We start from the raw sequence: 17,262 nt of genomic DNA, 5'->3' as shown, positions 1-17,262 counted from the left end.
TCTTGCTATCCACAATGAATCTGCATGAAAAAGATTCACATGTAATGGAGGCAGTATATGCAAATCAATTTCATGCATATTTAATGTGGATATCCTGAAAACTTGACTGGCAAGGGGGTACTCCAGGACCAACTTGGTAAACACTGTCCTAGAACACAAATCTTACCACCACATAACAGCCCTAACCCACCTATCAAAAGACAGTGCTATATATATATTACACTGGGTTCTCGAGCACCAATATACCTACTATTGGTTACACATTCCTACACAGACACTACATGCTAGCAGAATTCTTCACCTCAGTCGCACATGCAGAACATGGACAGACCCTCATCTATATAACATGAGTAGCCATACTGGGTCAGACCAAAGGTCCATCTAGTCCAGTATCCTGTTTCCAACAGTGGCCAACCCAGGTCGCAAGCCAAGAAGATGCTCATCAAGCTGTGGAAGCTGAAGCGAGTATGCCACATCTTCCCGAAACCACTCTTTAGAAATATGGTACAATCATTGGTGCTCTGTCACACGGACTACTGCAATGGTACATTAGCAGGGTGTAAGGGCTTTGTCTTGAGAAAGCTACAGACTGTCCAAAATACGGCGGTGAGGCTTGTCCTTAATAAAGCTCGGTTTGATAGCGCAATGCCTCTTTTTGCTAAACTTCATTGGCTTCTGATTAAGGAGCGTATTGAATTCAAGGTTTGCACCATGGTCCACAAAAAAACGGGGAAGTCCCAAGTTATATGCTGAATATGATTGACTTGCCGGCCAGAAATGCAGACCCGTTTTCCAGATTATATCTCACCTTGCACTACCCCAGCTGGAAAGGCTGTAAGCAAGGATCTATTCAGGCATCAAGCTTTCCCTTCATCAGTGCGCAGCTATGGAATGCAGAGGCGTAGCTAGGTGGGGTGCAAGAGGAGCAGTTGCTCCCCTAAACAGATTTTGAATAAAATGGCGCCTATGCGGATCAGTTCTTCAGCTTCACACTGACGCCTATTTTACAAAAGGTCTGCTCCCCCTGACATCAAACCCTGGCTATGCTTCTGATGGAATGCACTTCCTAGAGACATCACCAGTCTGAGGGACTACCTGACCTTTCGCAAGGCACTAAAAACACATCTGTATACCAAAGCATTTTCTCTGGGAACAATGTAGGCCATTGCTTCTACCACCTGGCATACGTGGAACCTGTTTAGTCCTAATCTTTTGTACTGTTATATGTAACGTTTCCTTTCTTACTTGCCCTTCTACTCTACTATTCTCATTTGTATCTGATATCGCCGGAGTTCTCTCTCGCTCTCTGGTTTATGTAAGCCACATTGAGCCTGCATGTCTGTGGAGATAATGTGGGGTACAAACACCTTAATAAATAAATAAAATAAATAAATTCTAGGAGTACACCTAGTCTGCCTAGTGGCAGGGCTGGCCCTACTTGTAATAAATGGTAGCAACTGCACTAGAGAAATAAGTAGTAGTAACATGACTGGTTTTATCTAGCTTATGCTTGGTCTACAATATCCTGAATGGTGTAGAATGAGTAGAACTAAAATGACGTTTTACTTGTTCCAAAAGTACAAAGACTAGGGGACACTCAAGGAAGTTATATGAAAATACTTTTAAAACAAATAGGAGGAAATATTTTTCACTCAACGAATAGGTAAGCTCTGGAGCTCATTGCTGGAGGATGTGGAGATGGCGGTTAGCGTATCTGGGTTTAAAAAGGTTTGGACAAATTCTTGGAGGAAAAATCCATAGTCTGCTATTGAGACAGACGTAGGAAAGCAACTGCTTACCCTGGGATTGGTAGCATGGAACGTTGCCACGATCTAGGTTTCTGCCAGGTACTTGTGACTTGGCTTGACCACTGTTGGAAACAGGATACTGGTCTAGATGGACCATTGGTCTGACCCAGTATGGCTACTCTTATGTTCTTATGTTATGTTCTGCATAATTTAGCAAATGCTGTGTTATGATTTATACCAACTTTGGGCAGGGGACAATTGTATATAGTTTTAGCTTTTGTTTTCCCCTTTCTTGCCGCTCTCCCTACAGTACATAAACCAAACTGGGCTGTTTGCTGTACCACTTCACATAGATATTTTTATTATTTATGGTATATCAAATAAAGACAAAATGCTTCTCTTTTTAATGCACTGAGAGCTTATATTATCTTTGAATTTGGTCTCTCTCTTAGCTGGCTCTACTGCTTTTCATACCTTTGAGAACAACAAACAAAGATGTCAACCATATAACAACAAGGTAACAAGACTTCCCCATCGGTGTTGTTTGCCTGATTTGCTTGAAGGACAAGGGGTAGAGCTCTCAGATTATTGTGGTGGTGGTGGTGGGAGTGGACTTTCTCCACATACCCTCAGATGGGCACCGATTAGTTTTTTCTCCCCCCACCCCCAACATTTACACATTTCTATACACACACACACTTGCAGCCTCCACAGGTGACACAATAAAGTATTTCCAAACCTATATATTTATTATTTCATATCCTTTCCCCACATTTCTAAAATAAAGGAATTATGGAGAGGAAGAGAGGCGAGTATCTGAGGGGAAAGAAGAATGGAAGAATATAGGTGGAATAAAGGGAAACAGAAGGAAAAAGTGAAACAAAAAAATGGAACCTACAATAATTAAAGCAGGCTTGTCCAAACTGCGGCCCGCTGGCCAGAACCTGGCCCACCAATTACAATTTTTGGGCCACAGAAGCTCAGTGGAAGTGCTGGTTTGACGAGTTATTTTCAGTGCTGCTAATTCTAAGTTGGGCCCTGTCTGTGAAAGCGTGTGGGGGGGGGGGGGGGGGTGGATACATATGAGAGAGAGAGAATATGGGTGAAGGCAGTGGGGATTCCTATGAGAAAGAATGGATGAAGGCAAGGGGGATATGTATGAGAGAGAGAAAGAGTGAGAGATTGAGAGAGATAGATTGGGTGAAGGTTGGGGGGGGGGGCATGGGAAAGAGACAGCATGAGCATGCTCGAGTGCACACATGTGATTGATCCTCCGAATGTTGCCCCCCCCAATAAAAAAAATATTGGACAAGCCTGGTCTAAAGAAAGATGACAACAGATGGGAAAATCTAAATGAAATGCTGAGAGAATAAAATGTTCAACATAATAAAAAACTTAGAAATCAGCGAAGAATTGTGGGGAAAGGAAAATGAAATAATAAAGAATTACACAGGCCTGAAAATATGTGATGTCTCCATTTCCATCCTCTGTACTGAACTTCAACTACCTCTGTCTGGCATCCCCTTCACCAACCTCAATTATTTCCCTGTTACTCATCCCCCCTACTTAGGCTCCCACTCCCCATTTCCACGCTCTCTCACATCCTTCAGGAATCTGTTCCCTTCCTTTGTCTCTCACCATCTTCAGAGTCCTGTGTCTCTTTCTCCCCTTTCTCCAGTATCCACAGCACCACCTCTCCCCCATCCCTAGCATCCATTCTCCCATCTCTTTCCCTTTCTCCCTTCCTCAGCATTCACATATCTACCTCCTTCTCCATTATTCATTTATATTGTCTTTTCTTCTTGCACCCAGCATCCATCCCTCAGCTCCTCCATCTCCACCTTCTGCTGCATACTTCACTCTACTTGCTACAATGTCTGACTTCTTTTTCACTCCTCCAGCATCTTCTCCCTTCTCATACCCCCAGCACCAGCATCAGACCCTTCTCCCAAAAGCAGTCCCCTTCTCTCAATTTGATCTCCATTCGTAGCATCTGCCATCACTCACTTTTCCAATCCCCTGTTCATAGCTCCAGCATCAGATCCTTCTTCCCAAATCAGTCCCCTTCTCCCAATCTCCAGTCGCAGCATTTACCAGCATGAGCCCCCTTCTCTCATCCCCTGCCCCTAGTTCAGTTCCATGCATGGGACCCTTTTCCCCTGCATCAGCCTTTTCCCATCCCCAGCATCTGCCAGTCCTTCTCTTTCTTCCAGCACCCCCCCCCCCCCTGCATCAGATCCTTCTCCCACCCTATCATTTACCAGTGTCAGTCTCCTTGTCTCTCTTACTCCACCCAATCATCTCCCGTCTGTTTCCCTATTCTTTCCTCCACTGAGTCCAACATCTCATTTCCTTTGCTCCCCACAAGGGTCCAGCATCTCCATCTCATCCGAGTGGTCCACCTCCTCCCCCCTCTCTCTCCTCCTAATCCCCATACAAAATTTATCTCTCTCTTGCTCCCCTTTCCCCTCCAAGTCTCCACCAGCCCTCAAAACTCCTGTAACTTCTATTGCCACCAGTGTCAGCAAATATGAAAAATGAGCTACGGGAGTTTGAGAAGAGGGAATGGACACGGGGAGGAGGGGGGTGGCAAGAAGAGGATATGCTGGACAGAGTGAGGGGCGAGGGAGAAGCTGGACTACTTGGAAAAAGAAAGGAGAAAGAAGGCATTCCATCCTGCTGCGTTTGAGCGAGGATGGGTTGCCAGGTGGAAAATTTTTCCCCCACCCAATCGAGCCCAAAACCAGCCCAAAGTCAAACCCCGCCCCTGACACCCCCGCCCCCGCGACTCCCCGCCTAACTATGCAAGGTGCACACACCCCCTTTTTTCTCATTAGTGCACGTATCTTGGTCTTAATAAAGTTGGTTTTGTTTGGTGAGCCGCTGGGTTTCCAGTTTCTAAAGGGAGGGGGGAGGGGTTGGCACTTCGGCGGAATTCTGCTTCCGCTCATGCGCTGTTTTCCTCTTTTTGGTTCCCTATTTGACAAATAATAGCTGAGGATTGTGCCATGTATGTTTTTTTTTCGTAAGAAAGATCAGAGCAAAGAAAAACTTTATTGTCCTGCTTAGGAGTTCCATTGCAGCCTGCTGCAGGCTGTTCGTGTCTGCTCTTCGATTCGCCGCGTGAGAAGAAGGAGGAAAGACTGGGGAGAGCGGGTTCGCCATGTCCACCGGTCGGCAGCCACAGCAACCGCCGCCGCACTCCTCGGGCTCCGGCCAGGGTAATGTGAGCACAGGTCTCGCTTCAGCCGCGACTTCCTCTACCATCGGCTCGGCCCCGTCCTCCACCACTACTTCGTCCGTGTATCCCGGTTCTGGGCGGCCAGGGCTGGGGCTCGGTGTGGTGTCTGGCTCGGTGTCTACGATGTCCCGGCTCGGTGGGGGAGCTGCGCGGCCCGGAGGAAGCGGCGGCGGTGGCTCGGGCAGCAGGAAGAGGCCTTTGCTCACCCCGCTTAGCAACGGCCTCATGAATTCCTACGAGGACAAGAGCAACGACTTCGTGTGGTGAGTAACGCGTCTTTCGTAGTCTGGAGGGGGGGGGGGGGGGCGTTGAAGGGGGCTGCATTTATTAACTTAACATGATTAACAGCTGAACGTTCCGTTAAATATTACATGAAGTTTTTTCCTATCCCGACTCTCTGTACCAAAACTAGATAGCATTAACTAAAATTTCCTTATGTTTTTTTTCTCCTTATTTCCCCGGAACCTCACACTTAGCCAACGGTTTACTTTTATGCTGTGGTTTCCATTCTTTGTATAGAAGCTCCTAATTTTTGTTTATAATCACCTTGGATATTTACCCAAGCATTGGGCCAGTATAAAATCTTATGATTGCATTGTTTTCCAGGGATATCTGAACTTCGCACTTTGACCGGGCTGTAGTTGCAGTCAATAGGGACAAATGGAAATCTTAGTTTCTTACCTGTAACCAGGGTTGCCAGGTAGAAATTTTTTTTTCCAGCCCAATCCAGGCCAGAAACCAGCCCAAAACCCGCCCAAACACAAACCCCGCCCCTGACACCCCCACCCCCGCGTCACCGGCCCCGCCCCCGCCGTCACCGGCCCCGCCGTCACCGGCCCCACCTCCCACGTCATCGGGCCCGCCTCCCCGTCATCAGCCCCGCCTCCCACGTCATCGGCCCCGCCTCACACGTCATCGGCCCCGCCTCCCACATCACTAACCCCGCCCAAAAACGTCACTAACCCCGCCCCCCGCGGCCGAAATAAATCAAAAAGCCGCCCGGAAGCCCTAAAAACCGCCCAAAAAACCGCAACCCGCCGCGGGCAAAAATTTCCCGCGGCGGGTCGCGGAAAACCGCCCAATTGGGCGGTAAAACCACCCACCTGGCAACACTGCCTGTAACGGTAGTTTTCCGTGGACAAAGGATCTTCTAGCCACACCTCTGAATATACGCCACGATGACGTGTGTGACCCGGCTATCCAATAGCAATGCTTGAGAAGTAAAAGCAACAAGTTAGCGGATTCCCGCCCATCAGCACAGTATAAATACCATTCGACAGCCCAGACAGTCAGTTTAATAATATAGCTACGACAACCAGGGAGGGTAGGGAGGGATGGTGTGGCTAGAAGATCCTTTGTCCACGGAAAACTACCGTTACAGGTAAGAAACTAAGATTTTTCCATGGACAGGATCTTCTAGCCACACCTCTGAAGACTGCCAAGCATACACAGGTAACAATCATGTGATAGATCAAACATGACTAATCCAATAAACATGATGAAAGAAAATTTGTTACCTGTGGTAGGAGGAGGAGGAGGACAGTTGTCGTTTACATTACCTCCTGAAGGATCGACAGTCCAAATAATTAATCTGTACGTGAAGCTGCATGGAAACAGTAATACCTTGAAAAGCATGCAGGGATGATCATGTAGCTGCCCTAGAGATGTAAAAATGAAGTTGAGGTCGCCATAGCACTCAACGTATGAGTTGTAACATGATGATGTGAAGCATGTTGATTATAACAAAATTTTTTATATATTGAGTAACAACTGAAGAAAGAGTACATTTAGAGATTGGATGTCGATTTTTTTTTTTTTTTTTTTTTTACATTGTAAGAAAGACATAACTGCAAAGGTATATGACCACCTGATGTACACTGTAAATAACTTGATAATGCGCTTGTTACAGTCCAATGTGTGCAATCTACTATGTTGAGTAGATTGATAAGGAGGTAGAAAAATTACTGGTAAAATAACCGATTAATTTCTGCAAAAAGAAGACTCTACTTTTGGTAGAAAACTCCAGATGAGATCGTAGTATCAGATCATGATGTACAACTTGAGTATATGGGGTGAAAAATACAAGTGCATGTAGTTTCCTAAGTCTTCGAGGTGAAGTAATAGTAATAAGAAACTACGTTTTCCAAGGAAAAAATTGAAGGTAACCCAATGAAATGGTGCAAATGGAGGTTCCATGAGGTTTTCTAAAACCAAAGTGAAATCCTATACTACTGGGGGTAAGTGAATTGGAGATTTACGATTCAGAAGATCTTTCAAAAATCTGTTTGCGATAGGATGTGTCATTACTCTGTAGTCATCAATCAAACCAGAGAAAAATAGAAAATATGCGCAATTTGGACCTTAACTAAAGAAGTAGCCAAACCTGAGTTGGATAAAAAGAGGAAATATTCCAAAAAATGGAGAAATTAGGCAAAATTTTAGGTAAAGCTAATGTGTTATACAGTCATAGCGAAATCTGTTCCAGTTAGACAGATAAACAAATCTGATTGATTGTTTTGGAAGGCAAGAATACATTAATAACTGGTTGAGAAAAACAAAACAAAACCGAATAACCTATCTGGTTACTTGAAGATACCAATTGGAAAGATGGAGTTTATTGAGACTTGAAGAAGTTGACCATTGATCTGCTAGATGAGGTCTGATATTGCATGAAGAAAACCATGGATGGAGGACAGTTAACTGCATTAGTCCAGGAAACTACGCTTGCCTCGGCCAATATGTTGTTATTAGAATTGGAGGAAAGACGTAAAAGAGAGAATTTGGCCAAGAAATAGTAATACTTCTGCGGCTATCATGTTCCTTTAATACCACCTTGAACAATATTTATGACAGTTGTATTACTGTGAGGACGGAAAAAGATGTACCAGAGTACAGTGCAAAGCTGAAAAAGGTCGTGAAGAATTGTGATATCACTTGTGTAAGACAAGTATCTTGCTTAACACATCTGCAATGTGATTCTCCCAATCTGATAGATAAATCACTTGAATCACAGAAGGGAGTGATAGAATTAGGGTCTAAAGTCTGACAGCTGCTTGACACAGATGAAGAGAGCTCATAAGCCCTTGCTTATTTATAGAAAATATTGCCACCTTATTGTCTATACTAACCTATATCACTTGGGATGGAAGTAGATGTTGAAAAGTTTGAACAGCCACTCTGACCGCTCTGAATACGAGGAGAGTATGGAATAGAAGCTGTCCTGAAGTGACCAGTGGCCTTGTGTTGACAAGGGTCCTAGATGTGTCTGTCCCCCAACCAACTTAGGATGCATCTGTAGTAAGAAACTTGGTTGGAAAAAGGTGATTGGAACGGAACTCCTACAAAGAGATTTTGTTCATATGACGTAAGAGGATGTCGATACTGAATCCACTTTTCCTTAAAATACCACTGTAGAGGCCTTATGTGTAGTAGCACTAGCGGCAGAACAGCAAATGTTAAAGCCATATGTCCCAAAAGAATTTTATGATGTTACTGAATGAAGATAATGAACTAATTGTATGAGGAAAATGAGCTCGCGGGAGTGGTGACTGTGGTATAGATTATGCAGAAACCAGATCCACTCCCATGAAAGTTAACTTCTGTGTCGGGATCACCTGTGATTTTTTTTTTTTTTTTATTGATCAGTAAACCTAACCTTCAAAAAGAATAATGGTAGTCTGTAAAACTTGAAGATTTTGTTGTGGAGACTGAGCTACTATCAACCAATTGTCTTGATATGAAAAACAGGAGGATTCCTTATCGATGTAACTGAACAATTTGAAAATCAAATGTACAAACAAAGGAACCAAAAAGAGATCTCTCACAACTTATGTTTCCCAAACAAGGTCTGTATTTAAATCAATAAATTGACCTAATTGAGAACACCCTGAGATCTGACGGTAAGCCAAAATGTATGTTTTGTACTGGTAATTTTGTCCTTGACAGACAAACCGAAGATATCGTCGTGAATAGGGATGAAATAGTAATAAGTAAGTCATCATCCTGTAGATCTAGGGCTGAAAACCCTACTCCTTGACTTAATGCAGGAAGTATTACAAGTAAAAATGGCATTCAAATCTTTGTTTTGGGAGAAACTTGTTGAGTTGTGTTATATCCAAGATGTAGGGGTTGTGAAAATACTAGAGAATAACCATTTTGAAGAATATCCAGAATCCACGTGTCTAATGTTATTGATCTCCAAACAATGAAAACGTGTTGAATTCTGCTCCCCACCAGACTCTGACACTTGGAAAGGTGAAAAAGCAGGAGAAAGCTTTTGCTGCTGATGTGTCTGAACAGGCTTCTGAGAACGCTGTTCTCTAGCTGGTCTAGTGTGAAAATATGTGGATACTGAAATTAAAATTGATAAGCAGGACATTGATAAATAAAAGATTTACGCTGTTGAAATCTGGTTCCAGAGGTAAAGAAAGGCCACTTCTTATAACTGGATTTAAAAAATTGGTGTTTATCCTGCTCTGAGGTATCAAGTGTTATACCCAATCCTGTTCATTATATCCAGACTGTAAGCTCTCTCTTGTCAAATGATCTGGTAGCGCTATAATATAGTATTGGTTGTACCACCCTTCTTAAAAGCTTCAATTAACTGTTTAACACGATCTTAAACGATTATAGGGATTTGAACTCACCACCGCTGGATTAGAAGCCAAATAAGAAAGCACCAGAAGAAAGGAGCATCAGGCACCTTTCATAAACAATGAGCACCCAAAACTGAGGCTCTTAAGCATGATAACCATCTTGAAGGAATTAAAGAAACTACATTTCTGACAGAAGTATCAAAGTGATCATATAAAGTAATGACCATTTGTAAAGAAAACCCCTACTAAATTGTCATAATCTGCTGAAAAAGAGGCATATACTGTAGAGACGACAATGATTGTAATTGGGACAAATCCTCCCAATTAGTAGAGAAATATACTATGTGATGAAGTATATAAACATAAATAGGGGCAGATAGCATAGGAGAGTGATAATTCTTTCTTGCTAATATATCCATAAACTGGAAATCCGTTATTCTTATACATCGTAGATTACACCACCAATGATGCGTGGGTAAGCTGACTCTTGTGAAGACTAAAGAGTTCAAGAACCTTATATTTAGTATGTATTGATCCTTAGGTAGATTGAATAGAATATTGTATATCAATCTATGATGGTCCTGAAGCACCTGAGGTATAAGGAGCTTGACCAAATTTAAACACTTAGTGACTGATGCTTTTATCCTTAGAAACCTCTTCTTGAGAAGTTAGATAAAAATGCAATGCATGAACCAATCTATGTAAAAAAACGTTTGCATAATATTCATCACTTAGAGAAAACTCTTCCCTGATTAGTGTACTACATATAAACTGTAGCAGGGATTTTCTGCCCTGTCTGAATAATATGAGTGTTAGGAAGAGCTGGTACAGAGAGTTGTGAGTTCACAGACAAATTGATTGGAAGAGAAGAATGAGATACCCACCACAGCTTCTGCCCCTGAAGAGTGAGAGGACAAGAAGCTACGTAGATGAAATCAAATGCAGTGAGACAGCTTGTTCAGAGTGAAATATAGAACCCGAAGGTTCTGTAACCCTCTGTTGAGTCTGTATAACCCTGAAATTGAACTGTGACGAGACTTTCTGGACTTCGAGGTTTTTTTTTTTTTTTTTTTTAAACCTCCGATACAGAAGCCTATTTACAATTGTTGTTAACTAGGCAACGATACCGACAACATCCATGCCCAGATGGACTGACCTGTCGAGATGGACGGTTCTGACTGCCCTTCCAAGATGCTGAATTGGGCGCCCATGCCCGACGTCGACCTCATAGCCGACTTCGTCTGGACATCGACCTCTGGAGATGGCAGCGGTCACAAGCAAAAACATCCTAAAACGTTTGCTGTGTATACCGTGAAGAAAAGATGTAATCCCCGACACTGAGGTAAGGGGGAGAGCAGTAAATGAAGACACCTGATCCCCGGGCAGTAAGGCAATGGGGAGAGCAGGATAATAGTATTCTCCATTAGAGCTAAAGTCTCCGATACCTGTAAAGAAAGTAGTGAAAAACTTACATTTAGATGGATGGCGATTGTTGAGGTAAGTACCCTACCTGACATCGATGTCGAGTTCACTTCCTGAATTCGATCGTGACGTCACTGTTCGAGATCATCGATCCCGTGATGAACGTCGACGTCGATCCACAGACCTGCCCATGGAGTCAGGCAAACCTTCTCGAAACGTTTGCTGTCTGATGGTCGAGAAATTGTCCTGATCCCCGGGCACAGAGGCAAGGGGGAGAGCAGGAATTGAAGTCACCTGATCCCCGGGCACAGAGGCAAGGGGGAGAGCAGGAATTGAAGTCACCTGATCCCCGGGCACTGAGGCAAGGGGGAGAGCAGGGATAATATTATTCTCCATAGCAGCTGAATCATGTGATACCTGTAAAGACAGTACTGGTAAAGATTTGGTAAGAGAACTTACATATGAAGAGTACAAAGCTGTTAAATACTGTTTCTATAAGTAAACAATTTACTACATCGTGAGACAATACAAATAATTTTGACTGACTGACTGAATAGAAAAACCACCGGGTCGCTCTGTCAGCGCGGAAAAAATAAAACTGACTGTCTGGGCTGTCGAATGGTATTTATACTGTGCTGATGGGCGGGAATCCGCTAACTTGTTGCTTTTACTTCTCAAGCATTGCTATTGGATAGCAGGGTCACGCACGTCATGGTGGCGTATATTCAGAGGTGTGGCTAGAAGATCCTGTCCATGGAAAACTTAACCTTACATACAAGTTTTCAGTCTCGGACTGAAATCCTTGGAGGTTATCTTTTAACTTAGTCAACAGCGGTTACAATTTTTTTTTTTTTTTTTTTTGGGGGGGGGGGGGGGGGGAGGGATCACGTTTTCAATAGGATTATTTTGTGCAGACCATACCAAGAAGGAGCTTTTAGTTTTATTGCCAGTGTTTGGTTGTGTAATATTTTAGCCCTCTTCCCCACTGTTTTCCAAACTCAGCTTGTCTACTGTACCTTTTGGTTGCATTTATTTGTTTAATCTCAAATTATATAAATAACGTAAATATGACTTCAACAAATGTAAGGAGTCTTTCCCAAAACGTAGGAGACTGATGCTTCTCACTATCCCAAATTCTACAGAGCTCAATAGCAGAGAAGGGAAAGGTGGGGTGGCAGGGGTATTCTGTCAGAGATCTAACACAGCTTATTTAGGGTCTGATATAGTGTTGGTGTTTTCTTACAGGAAAAGAAAGGTTATAGAAAGTGATAGGAGGTAAAGACCATATAGCCTGTCCAGTTTGCCCATGCATACGTACCATATATTATCTCTTCTTCTCTGTAGGATATGCTTGCCCTGTGCTTTCTTGAATTCAGATAGTCTTCATGTCCCCCACCTCCATGCATCCCCCCATCCTTTAGGTAAATAATTTCCTTAGATGACTTCTGAGACTATCCCCTTCACCTTCATCCTAAGGCCCCTAATTCCAGAGTTTCAGTTGAGACTTGTTTCCTATGCATCTATTACTCCATGGAGAATTCTGTGCAAAAAAAATTTAAAACTTCTGCACACTTTATTTGATTTTTTTTGTGTGTGCAGATTTCCCTATTATAAGGGCTGGCGTCTCCCCCAGGCATGAACATAAGAATAGCCATACTGGGTTAGACCAGTGGTCCATGTAGCCCAGTATCCTGCTTCCAACAGTGGCCTATCCAGGTCACAAGTACCTGGCAGAAACCCAAGACAGATTTGCAGCCCTGTAGTCATTAGGACATGAACCTGCGTGAGGAGACCCCAGTGAATTTTGTAGTCCATAGCCTTAACCAGTTGGCCATGACTACCACCTAAAATACCCTCACACTGCAGTTTCCCATGCACTTTCATGCATACCTCCAACCTATGTCCCATGACACACACACACACACACACACCTCTGTCCCTAGCCCTCTTTCCTGCACCCACCATCCATCTACACTTTTCCAGCCCCCCTGCCTGCACCTACTATCCATCTGCATTTTTCCAGACTACCCCACCCCCTGCACACTCACTGGCCTAGCATGGTAGGAAGACGAGCAGTAAAGTAGAACATCGGGTTGCTTTCTCCTCCTCTGTTGTCCCGGGCATGACTGTTACTTTGAGCTGCATGAGTCTCCATACAGTCCCATGCCTTAAAGGAACCACCGCAGCAGATGAGCAAGCGACCCAACCTGTGACTGTGCAGCTCCTCCTATGTGCTGGACCAGTGAGTGTGTAGGGAGGGTGGGAGTCACTTTCCAGCTGCCAGTGTCTGTGCTGCTCTGCCTGCAAAGGCAGACTGCACAGTCTGCGGAAGTCAAGAATTCTGTATTGCATAGTAGCATAGAATTCACCCAGGAGTAATGTATGTCACAGGGGTTTTTAAAGTTTAAACATTTTTTTTTATTGAACAAAATGAACCATACAACTACACAGCATCATATAACATTCAGTTTCTATACAAAATATTATCATCATCCTCCCAATCAATTTTGCCCCCACCAGAAACTTCCTTTTCCATCCCAGTCCCATCAAAATAGCAACAATGGAGGGCTTGGACTCTTAAAGCCCTCCACGACTTTACAGGTTAAAATTTTGTTCTTATATATGAAGCAGCAGATATGAAAGCAACCAATTATCCATAAGACAGCTGCCATGGAGGTATTTGAATATCTCTATTGTATCTCCTCTCTCCTGCCTTCCAAAGTATACATAGTGAGGCCTTTAAATCTGACCCCATGTGAGACCTCTGACCATTTTAGTAGCAGCCCTTTGGACTGAGTCCATCCTGTTTATATTTTTATTTTTTTATTATTTTGAAGGCCTTCAGTGCACAGTTGCACAGTGCTGGCAGAAGCCATCATTCTCTCCCCTTTCCGAGGTATGATGTGAGCAGTGTTTTGGTGACCTCTGATATCTACTTCTATCACCATGGCCTGGATCCTCCTCACTCGCTTTAATTCTTCTACCCTGTCTTCACTTAGTTTGTCTTGCCCATATCTCCTGTCCTTTATTAAGTCTTTTTCTCTCTGAACCTCACTAGTTTGAACCTTCTTCTGTCCCTCCCACCCCAGCCAGCCAGGCACCGACCTACTGATCCCCGCATTTCATAAGGACTCCCTCAGCTTGTTATTGTTTACCCTCCAAATCAGAAATCATGCTTGACACATTTCATCCTCATGTTGCTCTTCTAATGCTGCTGCCATCAAAGAAAATGGATCTTAGTGAGTTGAAGCCGTGTGATGTAGGAACTTCCATGCTAGTCTTGGATTGTAAAGTTTCTAGGCACCATGATGATTCGGCACCTAGGATTTGTTAAGCCAATAGCGTATGTGATAATTGTTGTATATGTTATAACTAGCCGTTGAGCCCGTAAAAACGGGCTAGTAAAGGAAGGGGGGGGGGGTTGAACCCCCCCCCCCCCCCCGGATAGGTTGCCGCCGTCCCCTCCGCCACCCCTCCACCCGGGCCGGGTACCTGGCTTCACTATTCAAACCGCCGGAACGCAGCACACAGCTCATCTGAGCTGCCGTCGGCCTTCCTTGTTCTCTGCGTGTGTTCCGCCCTTGTGTGATGTAACGGCGGCGAGGGCGGGACACAGGCAGGTAAGGAAGGCCAACGGCAGCTCAGATGAGCTGTGTGCTGCGTTCCGGTGGTTTGAATAGTGAAGCCAGGTACCCGTGGAGGGTGGGTGGCGGCGGCGGCGACTCCGGGTGGGTGCATGGGGGGAGAGCGGTAGCGGCAACCCTGGGGGGGGGAGCGGTGGCAACGGCGGTTCCCTCACTCGCAGGTTCGCAGGTTCCCTCTCTGTCACGCCGCCGTCATCACGTATTGACGCGGGGGCGGGATAGAGAGGGTCTCTACTGCGCATTTGCGAGTGAGTACGCCTCTTGCCATTTATATGTTTGATGCTTCCATTAGTATCCTTTCTGTTTACATAATAGTAGCTATTAGCCATGTCATTTTTAATTTGGCATTTTAGATTTTACTTTCCCAAATCTGAGCTCAAGCCAAGTTATTCAACTACATAATATTATTTTCCTATCCAGGCGGGTTCACAAATCTAAATTGTACGTGAAACAATCGAGTAACAGATGAAAAAGACCTGTATGGTCCATCTAGACTGCTTGACAATTTGGCTGCAGCATAACTTTAATGATATATTATGTGAAGTCAGCATCCAAAAGAAGGTGTTGTCATATCAACCCCTGTACTATGTGCGATTACAGGACGGGCTAGCTGCAGAGTCACAGAGTTACAATACCTAAAATATACTGACTTTTTGGATTATTTCTGGAATTAATTTACAAATGCATACTTAAGGATTGTAGAAGTTTTTCTACAATGTCATGTTTTTGTTTAATCGAGACTTACCATTAAATCACTAGCCCTGCAATTGTGCCACTAATCCAAATCTTCAACTGTCCACATCCCTTGTTGTTTTGTGTAAGTCCAGGGGTTTTCACATGCTTTTTTTTCTATTTTCTTCCAGGCTGTGCCCTTTGTCCTCATCCATAAAAACAGGAATAGTAGGCTGACTATTCCATTGGCACATTTGTGACTTGCTTAAGGGTGCAGTAAGTGTCTGTGGGAGAAGCAGGATTTGAGCCCTAGCTTTCTCTGAGGACAAGCAGGCTAGTTGTATTCTCACAGCTGGGTGATGCCATCAGATGGAGCCTGGTCTGGATGCAGACTAGTGAGGTTAATGTAGAACTTTCTAGCAGCATTCTACTGTTCATACACTGGTTCTTTCTCATCTGACACGCAAGTGCGGGTCCCTCGGTCTTTGTTTTCTGCAGAGCAGGGAGGATTCGTTGTCGTGTTCTCCTCTCAGTGCAATTTGTGTCTTTTGCTATGATTGAAGTTTTTTTGTCTTTTATATTTTAGGAGGTTTTTTTATGTTGCTTGTTTTTAATATAGTAAACTGATCTGACTTGCTGTGCAAATAGTTTTGGTATATAAAAACCAATAAATGACAAGGCCTTCCCTTTTGTGATTATTTTTCCTTCTTCTTTATTTTATTCAGTTTCCCTTTAATTTTTGTAGTGTTTTTGGCTCTTCAGGTTTCCTTTTTTTTCCGCAAGTTAATAGGCCCATTTAGGCTGTAGCATTGACCTCAGTTTGAATGCTGCCCCTTTTTACAGTTCACTGGCTGCCGTTCTTTTCTCAATGTCCAAGAATGTGGCTTCAAAAGGTGCGCCGAGTGTAATGGGGTGATTTCCGTGACAGATCTGTGCTCATAGTGCGTCAGGTGCCTTCAGCCTGACTCTTGTTCTCTCTGTTTGCAAATACAGTTGAGGACACAGAGGGCGCTGCAAGTTCAGCAGGAGAGACTTTTTGGCTCCTTAAATGTCGATGCATCAACCTCAGTGGTTGCTAAGTGTTCGACTATCATGGGAGAGTGCATGGCATCAAGGAGTTCTCCACCTTTCTCGACATCGGGCACTGAAAGTAGGCCCTGGGACTAGTCGTCATCGGACCCAACACCAAGGACGCATATGGGTTTGCCCTCGTCCTCATCAGCACCATAGGGGAAGGCCAAGAAAAATAAGGATCGGTCCTTATTGACGCATCGTCATTGCCGGTACCCAACAAGTGCCGGTACAGGGAGTACCGCTCCCCATCTTTGGTAGAGATGCCAGTGCACAAGTCTCCAAGCAGCCGGGTTCCCGCTTTCAGTTTGGTACCAACACCTTTTCAGGTTACCTTTCTCCTGGCTCCCCTGCCTTTGTTGATGCCTGCCTTTGATGAGCGGTTCCGAGCCATGCTCGGGGAGGAGCTGGCACAGATGCTGAAGTTGCAGTCTGATCATGCATCGAGGGCACTCACACCAACTGCGGATCAACTCCAGATTCTTCTTGAGATTCCATTCATGCCTGTGAAGAGATCCTTGGCGCTGGTGCCTCAAAGGGTGTTGACATGGACACATGCTGTACTGCTCTCAAGGTCAGGGGAGGAAGCATCCCCAGAGTCTGAGGGTAGTGATGTACCTCTGTGCTCTTCGGGGCGTGGATATGGTTCCACTGAGCTAAGGCAGGTACAGACTCGGTCCGGTCTGAATACGGTGAGGAGTCTGAATGGGGACTGTTCATGGGACTCGGAAGAAGATCCTCATTACTTCTCATAGGCAGAGTCTTAGGGGCTACCTTATGATCCTTCACTATCTCAAGAGAGATGTAGATCTCCACCTGAGAGTCTCCCTCACCGGTTTTGTTAAGGAGATTACTTCTGCCACCCCATT

At 44.3% G+C, this 17,262-nt stretch overlaps 1 protein-coding gene across 1 annotated transcript in view; it reads left to right on the top strand.

Annotated features, from left to right (window-relative positions):
• The first annotated feature begins 4,706 nt into the window (after positions 1-4,706).
• Positions 4,707-17,262, top strand: part of COP1 (COP1 E3 ubiquitin ligase) — a 478,504-nt gene continuing 465,948 nt past the window's right edge. Inside the window, exon 1 of the mRNA XM_030205657.1 lies at positions 4,707-5,252. Within this exon, the coding sequence (XP_030061517.1) occupies positions 4,912-5,252 (341 nt within the window). The 5' untranslated portion in view covers positions 4,707-4,911. The remainder of the gene's footprint in view (positions 5,253-17,262) is intronic.

Source organism: Microcaecilia unicolor, chromosome 6 (assembly GCF_901765095.1).
Source record: "Microcaecilia unicolor chromosome 6, aMicUni1.1, whole genome shotgun sequence".
Lineage (NCBI taxonomy): Eukaryota > Metazoa > Chordata > Amphibia > Gymnophiona > Siphonopidae > Microcaecilia > Microcaecilia unicolor.
This window is presented reverse-complemented; position numbering and strand designations above follow the sequence as displayed.